This window comes from Limulus polyphemus, unplaced genomic scaffold (genome assembly GCF_000517525.1).
Source record: "Limulus polyphemus unplaced genomic scaffold, Limulus_polyphemus-2.1.2 Scaffold10233, whole genome shotgun sequence".
Lineage (NCBI taxonomy): Eukaryota > Metazoa > Arthropoda > Merostomata > Xiphosura > Limulidae > Limulus > Limulus polyphemus.
In genome coordinates, this window is record NW_013675843.1 from 5,150 (window position 1) to 14,729 (window position 9,580).

The following is a 9,580-nucleotide window of genomic DNA, read 5'->3' on the forward strand; positions in this document are numbered from 1 at the left end:
TCTTCGGATGTTGTAGAGGCAGTAAATTTAAGTGAGTTTAAGAGAAAGCTTGATAAGTAAATGAATAAGAGCTGGCTTTAAGATTTTCTTAAAAGTTGTTTTAATTTAGTTTAAAGGATGGAACAGACGAGATGGACCAATAAGTCTCATGTTGTCCCAAAACATTATGTTATGCTAATATATATATATATATATATATATGTTCTGTATGCATATAAATTTTTCCCTAAATGCTTCCCACATCTTTAGTCCAATCTACAGAAGCCAGATCACGTTTCATTCCATCAAAATTGGCCTTTCTGAAATTTGGAATCAGGGTACTATTCAACATGTAGTAAAATCCCAAACCTAATAGTGTAATGGTCACTTGTACTTTAAATGCTCACCAATGGATGCTAATATTAAATCTAATATAACTTCCTCTCTTGTAGGTTCCATCAGTGAAATTTGAAAATTTTCTGATGCAAAAAGTATTTTTAATTTTAAAATGAAAATTACTTTGCATGTTAGATAGGCAACATGCAAAAAGAAAAAAAAAAAGGCATGAGAAAAATATTGCTTTACAAACCTTAGGACTTAATAAAAAAAAATTTATATTTTGCATATGAAAGCTTTGTAATGTTTAATGATAATATGCCAAATGTCATTAAAATATGCTTATTCATTTAAAAGTTATAGCATGAAAACTATAACAAGCACAAAATGGTTACGAGGTCGGTTCCAAGGACTGAGCCTGTGCTGAAAGAGTTAACTGTGACATACATCTATTAATTATGACACACACAATTTCATGTGAAACACATCAATCTTACTGTGACACAAACCCACTTAAATATGACATAACACCCAGTTTATTGTGATATACACCCACTTAACTATGCCACACATCCATCTTACTTTGACAAACACAACATTCTATTACACACACCCAGCTTTAAATACATGACATATAGTAAACATAATATGACACACACTTAGCTTACTATGACACATACTCAGCTTAAAATGACGTACTTTCAACATACTATGATACATATCCAGCTTACTGTGACTCACACCCAACTTACTATGACATACACTCAGCTTACTGTAACATACACCCACATAACTATGAAATATCCACCCATCTTAGAATGAGATAAATCTAAGTATGACACACATCCAGATTACTGTGACATACACTCAGCTTAAAATGGCATGCACCAAACATTCAATACCACACACTTAGCCTACTATTACATACACCCACCTTAGTATGACACACACCCAGTTTAGTATAACATACATTCTATGACATACACCTAGCCTACTATAGCACACACACCCAGCTTACATCAGAGCTGACTTTCAATATTTAGATTTGAAATGCATCTACATAAACTACTAATGACAAAGATCACCTAATTCAACCAAACAGAATACTGTGTGAACAACACATATTTTTATTCAAGATGGCCAGTAATACTGTGTGAACAACACATTTTTACCCAAGATGGCCAGTAATACTGTGTGAACAACACATTTTTACCCAAGATGGCCAGTAATACTGTGTGAACAACACATTTTTATCCAAGATGGCCAGTAATACTATGTGAACAACACATATTTCTACCCAAGATGGCCAGTAATACTGTGTAAACAACACATATTTCTACCCAAGATGGCCAGTAATACTGTGTAAACAACACATATTTTTACTCAAGATGGCCAGTAATACTGTGTAAACAACACATATTTTTACTCAAGATGGTCAGTAATACTGTGTGAACAATACTTATTTTTATCCAAGATGGACAGTAATACTGTGTGAACAACACATTTTTACCCAAGATGGTCATTTCCTTAAAAAGAAAGTGTGGTCTACTTCTTCCCTTCTACAACTCTGTTCTAGAAGAACTCTAAGAATAATGATATGTTGATAATATATTTAATGGATGGTGACATGAGAAAGGTAGTTTACTTAATTTCAAAGAATAAAAGGAGGAAGAATATCATAATTTTCATTTATGAAGTACAATCTGACAGTTGTCTCTCCTTTTTCTGTTAATGTAAGAAGAGAAAACAGTAAAGTTTAACACCAGCATATAAAGAAAATACCACACTGTTACCATGCAGCCATATACCAAATGGACTGACTGTAACAACCTGGTGAAACTTGAAAACCATTCTAGTTAAAATAACTCCTGATTATAGCAAAAACCAAAAATCAACATCAGTACAGATTATTAAATATACATTTCAACTTATAAAAATTAGCATCCATTGTTTAATCACTGGGTACCACACTGTTAACAATATTTTCAACTCTAATCCCTATTATATTGTTGAGTCTCTGGTCATTTGTTAATTTCCCATATAATTTCTTTCGAATGAAACTTTAGCGATACAAATCCTTTCTTAAATAAAACTAGTTTATTCTTTCTCAATACAACTTTGCAATACACTTAATTTCCACAGTCCCTTTAACTTAAACACACGCTATAATTCACAACGATTCACCCACTTTACTTATGGTCACTACCGTGCTTGACTCAATTGTCCATCTCTATCTCTGCCTGTCTGCAATTATCTATGCCGTCACTTCATTTGCCGCCTTATATATACAAAAATAGAGGGCGTGTAGAAAAGACTAGAGTTGTGAGGAACAGACACGATCCTTCTAGAATCTCATGACGTGTTACAAGCATCATGTGACTTCCGCTGTCGTAATAATATCTTATAAGGTTTGGCCAGTTTAGGAGATTAAGGTTAGTCCTAAATAAACATATTAATCTAACAATGTTAAACAATCTTGGTAACAAAATCACTAATAAACCCTAAACCAAAACAAAAAGTAACAATAAATATATAACACATATTAAATAGGGAACACAGAAACACTAGCTGTCGGCTTGAAGTACCGTCATAGAAGAAACGTTTTGAAAACATGAAATTATTGGTTCTTTTGACCAAATAAAATTCATTAAGCCACTCCTAGATCACAGTTTAACATAGCATATTCAGGCTTTGTATAATAGAATTCCATGTAGATTATCATCATATTTCAATACTTTGACCTTTTAAGGAATGATTTTTGAAAAAACAAATAAGTGGTATCAACTATCAAGTAAAAAAATCAGAATTTCCTCTTGCTTTACCATAATGCCAATTTCACAGTTTTTAGTGTTCAAACTAATTTTTAACAGAAAAACATCTTCATAGAGTACTTCATGACATACCAAAATATCTAAGCATTAAAAGCTGATGGGTGAGGGAGGGGGTCTGAAATATGGGAGCCACAGGTCAAGAAACTGTATAAACATAATGAGGTAAAATGATGTAAGAGATGAATTTGGACTCTTAAAGAAGAGTTTTTATGTATATAGTTTTGATTTATTATTGTTAAATACTCTATGATGCATGAAATTCTTGCTCCTTTGACCTCTTTCTACGAGTTTCGTGTTACATTACATGGTTATCTGCTTGAATTGACAAATCAAATTAACAAGTAAAGGACAAAGTACACTTAACTACTTATTTCTATCCAAAAAATAGAGCTACTTTTGGCTCATTGGATAATTTACTTAAAAGCTTAACTAACAAATATAAACACCTCATTAAGTCAGCAATAAAGCATCCAATGTTTACTAGAGGTAACAAAAAGCTTACCAAATTATTTGTAACTAACCATAAAGTCTTAAGTTTCCAGGTATAAATATGCCTCAACAAGAAGCCATGTTACACAGGATGCCTAAATATGCTTGGAAATCAGAAGTATAGAAATGTCGTTGAATATAGACTGAATACACTTAAGCAAGGTGATGTAGTACGCAGCTAAATAAACCATATTCATCTGGACTGATTATTATACATTTTAAAATTCAGCTCCACAGACAACAAGCTTGACTATAAGTTGTGGGAACCACAAACAGAACTGTTACCATGGGCACATGAATAAACAGTTACAAGTATTTTTATTTCAAACTTCCTAATAACATTAATACTGTTTTCTAACAAACATTTAAATCAAATACCTGACAAGCCAATAATTTTTTTTATGAATGAAAGAGATGTCACTGATTGTCTATTCATGGCAGTAGTTGAATGTTAACCAGATAATGTAGCATTATTATAAATGGTCCCTAAGCAACATATTAAATTCATTTTAATTTCTTTAAAACATGTAATGGAGCAAAAGAGCTTAAGTTAATCAAAATGTTTATAATGGTACAACAGGTTCATTCTTGATGTTATTAACACCTATTTTAATAAGACATAACAATGAGAAACATTAAATGACTTACATACATCAAGTTATATAAACTCACTTTTTAAAATTTTCCAATTCAGAGCACTCGTTTTCTAAAAGATCATGAGGGTCAACTAAACACTGGACAGGTATGGACGAAGATGATCTGCTATAACTACCCATACCACTTTGAACAGTTTTTTGTTCTGTTTGTAATATCCCTGTAGACGTAGCCAGAGGGATAATGGTTAGCTCACTTGGGAGCCTGGAAGCAGAAGAGGCAGAAGATACGGGAGTTGGTGGAGACAGTTCTCCATTTTGGTGGACATTCCCATCATGGAGGTTATCACTGGACACTGTGCTAATACCTTGTGGTTGAGAGTATGACTGTGATGAAAGAGATGGTTCAATTGGCTTTGTGGATGGATGCATAGAACTACATGAAGATGCTGCAGCATCTGGTCGATGAGTGGATGACACACCATTTGAGAGGTGAGAAATTGACTCTGCAAGCTGACAACTACTTGTAGTGTTGGCATTTAATAGCTGCCCTACTGACATAGAACCCAACCCTTCTGAAAGCATACCACTAGCTTGATATGGGGAGAAGGTAGGAGGTACATTACTGTGACTCGACGTTAAGTTGTTTCGACCTAAATCAACATCTAACCTGTCAAGCTGATCAAAAGCCAGGAGAATCTGCTCCCTCGTGACTCCACTGTTACGAAGCCTTCGAATCAGCTCTATCTGTTCCACAGTGAATAACTGACTGGCCATGGTGTACTATTACCAGGTCTGTGCATTCCTGAAACTTGTCAGTATTGATGATTTCTCTATCCACAAACACCTGCAAGTTAAACACAGTATTCCAATATCAACACAAATCTGTTAACAGCAGACTCCCAAAACAAACTACTTCCTTACATTACAGTTTCATGTTTAAAGATTTTTAATTTATAAAGATCTTTAAAACTGTTTAAAAAAATAAAAAATACATGCAGTGAATATTTTTAACTTCCTTTCTATTTTTTGAACATTACAGTTGTGTTTACACTATCAAATATTTCTTATCTGACCAAACTGAGTACAAAACGATGAAGTAAAAATGATGAACAGCAGATTGAGCACCAGAGAATACTATCACTGAACTAAACCAATTTTCAGTTATGGGGATTTTAAGTCCCTTTCACTGACGAATAAAGTAAGCTAAGTAACCTTCAGTCCACAGCAAAAAGTATGGCCAATCAAGGAAAGCATTAGGCCTGTACGTCACAGATTCTATTTTCAATCTTACCTTTGGCAAGAATAAAAATAAATTTGTAACATATAAGAAGCCCATTCTAGTCCATTAAAATTATGAATATGTAAATATAAAATAGAATACTAAACATCATGATTATATTAAGTGGTCATAACCAGCAAAAATAAAGACATACATAAAGTACTACAGGTAGATCAAAATCCTTTGAACATTTTCACACACATACACACTTGATGGTAACGTTCTGTTTTACAAAAAAAAAATTCATTATCAAAGAATGTAAATTGATTAGTTTTGTGTAACTAAATATAACACACTGATAGGACTACCACCTTATCGTAAGTTACCAGAATTTTAACTTTATATTGACAAATGCTTCATCAAAACACCTTAAATACATTATGCATTTGAAATAACTTACAATTTGTATTTTGTTCAAGTTCTTATTGATTTAGTAGTACACTGTTTCATATTAAGCTCTGACATTTGAAATCTTAAAAAAATGTATCACAGTTAATTTTATTTTTGTCATTACCTATCAAATATTTTGTGATTTTCCTGGCAACTTACAAAATAAGAACTGCAAAAATACCATGATTTTGTCTAAGTTGTATTCTGTAAAAAAAACATTCTTTTACAAAGGTACTATATCAAAAAAGCTTTCACAGATGTGAAAAACTAATGTAAAGTTGGAAACTAAATTCAAGTAATAACATTATTGATGTACAATTCAAAGTTCATGAGAAAATTTTATACATTTGTGATTAAATGTCAAAGTGATAGGCCATTATGAAAGCGGTAGGTCAAAACTAAATAGGCAGTCAATTTTTGTATTTATTATTTTGTTAACCTACTTCAATAAAGAACATTCTTACAGCAGGACACTTATTAATATCCTTGAAAACAGAATGTGTAGCACATACCACTTTTACTCTCAAATCAAAATTTCCACAAGTAGGCTTAGATTTTATTGAACAAGTTTTCTCATGAGTATGTTTCAAGTAATGAACATAAATACAGTAATTTCACTTTTGTCCAATCAGAGAGCCACTAGCACAGAATTCTACTAGATTCAAAATTAGGCTAAAAATTTGTCTATCACATTGGCAAGCCTTGTCTCTATGGCAAACAACTGAGGTACCAGCAACACCGTGTGCATGACTACTTTTACATTTCCTTTGTCATGTTTATTATTGTAAGTCCACTAACACATAACAGAAATTAAGTAAAAGATAATTTGTAATACATTTTATGTTACTGACAAGTACTGAAATACAAACAAAATTAATGTAATAAATATAATAATATAAGCTAAGAGAACCTCTAAACTACTTTATACAACATTCATAAAATACACTGGTAATAACATAATTGGTTGTGCACAGCCAATTAACATATGGCAAGTGTGCCACACCCATGCAGACTATTAACAAGGTATATGTACAATTATAACTTGTTTAATGTGGAAATAACTATCAAAATATCGTTAACAATCATGTTCCATCAACTAGATATAACTGTTACCCTTAGTAATGACTGTTAATATCAACATCATTATGTCTCAAGGATGTCCCTCTAATTCTGATACAAGGGTACATAGGTCCTTTATATTGTAGAATCTAGGAACAACATTAAGTAACTAATAAGTAAATGTTGTGAGTATAATATCTGTTTCAGAAGACAAGCAGTTTTCATATTGGTAACAATGGTAAATGAAGCAGATGTTTGAACACTGTACAGGGCATCCACTCCACTCAGTTGAAACTATACAGCACACTTTCATCTAGTGAAGAACCCTTGCTTCCCCAGTCCCAAGCTGTTGAGATGGTTGATATGGAGACCTCGCCCTTTAGGTCAGTGTACCACTGGTAGGAGACCGGGAGAATGTACCTTGAAATCAAAAGTATCACCTGGTAGTGTAGTACAGACCACCCCACTACACTATGAACCAAGCTAGCCCAACTGTATATTCCAGCTTCATCGGGATGATTTTTCCCTCTGAATGCTTATCCTGGTAAGTATTTCTCCAGTACAGTAAGGCCTGACTTAATACAATAAAGAATGGCACCAGTTGAACAATGTTACATTCTATCCACCTATTCAAAAGTTTAGCTCCATCCATAAAGTTCTTTAGAGGGTACTTACCTTTTGCCCTATGACCTTTAATGGGCACAGTTTCCCTGAATGAAAAGAATATGGTCTCCCAAAAACTGATGCCCCACTAGGTCCCCCATCAAATGACAACATCACTTCAATCTATAAGATGTTGCTTACACCTCATTTGGAATATGACATTCAGTTTTGTCACCTATTTTTATGACAGTTTAGTTACCAGAATGTTATTGTTAGAGAATTGATTGTGATCTTCATTGGAGAGAAGTTTGACAATATATACTTATGGTTTTGAATATTGTTAAAAGTTTGAAATACATACATTTAAATGATATTTTCAAAATATTTGCTAGAGGATACATTTTTAAAATACTCAAGGCAACAATCTAGTTAAGGCAGTGTTACTTTTATAAATCAGGTAGCTAGAATTAATAGCTTTCAGGTGTGGTAGACATTGCAATAATTAATAAGTTGTCTTCAGGTGTGGTAGACATTGCAATAATTAATAAGTTGTCTTCAGGTGTGATAGAAACTGTAACAATGAATTAGTTGCCTTCAGGTGTGGTAGAAGCTGTAACAGTGAATGAGTTGCCTTCAGGTGTGGTAGAAGCTATAACAATGAATGAGTTGTCTTCGGGTGTGGTAGAAGCTGTAACAATGAATTAGTTGCCTTCAGGTGTGGTAGAAGCTGTAACAGTGAGTGAGTTGTCTTCAGGTGTGGTAGCTGTAACAATGAATTAATTGTCTTCAGGTGTGGTAAAAGCTGTAACAATGAATGAGTTGCCTTCATGTGTGGTAGACACTGCAACAATGAATGAGTTGCCTTCATGTGTGGTAGACACTGCAACAATGAATGAGTTGCCTTCAGGTGTGGTAGAAGCTGTAACAGTGAGTGAATTGTCTTCAGGTGTGGTAGAAGCTGTAACAGTGAGTGAGTTGTCTTCAGGTGTGGTAGCCACTGCACCAATGAATGAGTTGGCTTCAGATGTGGTAAAAGCTCTAAAAAAGAATGAGCTGCTTTTAAGTGCATTAGAAGTTACAACAATGAGTGAGTTTGAAAGACGATTGCATGAATATTTTAGAGATCAGAGCTGAATATAACTAATAATGAATTTTTATATGGTCTGTAGTATAGTTGTAGTAAAAATGGGTTAGCTCAAATGAGCCAAATAGTCCACCAACCTTGGGAATTAAATGAATTCTTTTAAAATGATGATTTTCAGCAATACTGACTAGACTGGTACAACAGGAACTGGAAAGATTATATATCCACAGTTTGACAATTTACCAGCTTTCATTTAGAGGAAGCAGCAAAGGAAAGGTAATTTAAAAACAGGATATAATAAAATATATAATACATTATGCCAAAATAACTGATATATTATAAATGACAGATTGTGACATGATATTTCCCACAGACTTAGTGCAATGTACAACCAACAATCTAATGAGCTCTGGTACTGAGCAAAAGGCTTTGTCAGAACCAGTATATAGCATACAACTTGAAACCTTTAGTATAAGGTCTGTAAAGAAAGATTTGCTAAATATGATTATCAATCTTATTGTGATATAATATGACACAAATTATGAAAAATATCTGTAATAATAATAGTATTTTAAATTCAATTATTCTACTAATTTACTTCAAATTAAAGCCAGGTACATAGACTGATTAAAACTAAAATTAACCCCCTGACAATAACTTTGAAATTACATGTTACTCGTTGTAATCTTAGGTGCTGACCTATGAAATATTCAATAAGTAATCTAAATTTGAAGGTAAAAATTGTGGATTTTTTAAATTTTCTAAAAATCAGCTTCTTTAATCACATTTGGGGTGTTTATATAGCTTACAATCTCACCATGTATCAAAGAAAATCATACAAGTTAAACAGTTTTATGTTTTTACTGTTATCAGTCATTTACAGCTGATATCTAATTCAAGTTTAACAAATAGTCAGTGAGTATATTTAAAGATA

General features: G+C 32.9%; 1 protein-coding gene across 1 annotated transcript in view; it reads right to left on the reverse strand.

Moving 5' to 3' along the window:
- Positions 1–6,155, reverse strand: part of LOC111083596 — a gene marked incomplete at its 3' end in the record, with an annotated part of 8,276 nt that extends 2,121 nt beyond the window's left edge. The window contains exons 1-2 of the mRNA XM_022380212.1: positions 6,025–6,155; positions 4,308–5,075 (exon numbers count right to left, since the gene is read on the reverse strand). Of these exons, the coding sequence (XP_022235920.1) occupies positions 4,308–5,005 (698 nt within the window). The remainder of the gene's footprint in view (positions 1–4,307; positions 5,076–6,024) is intronic.
- Between the last annotated feature and the right edge of the window lie 3,425 nt (positions 6,156–9,580).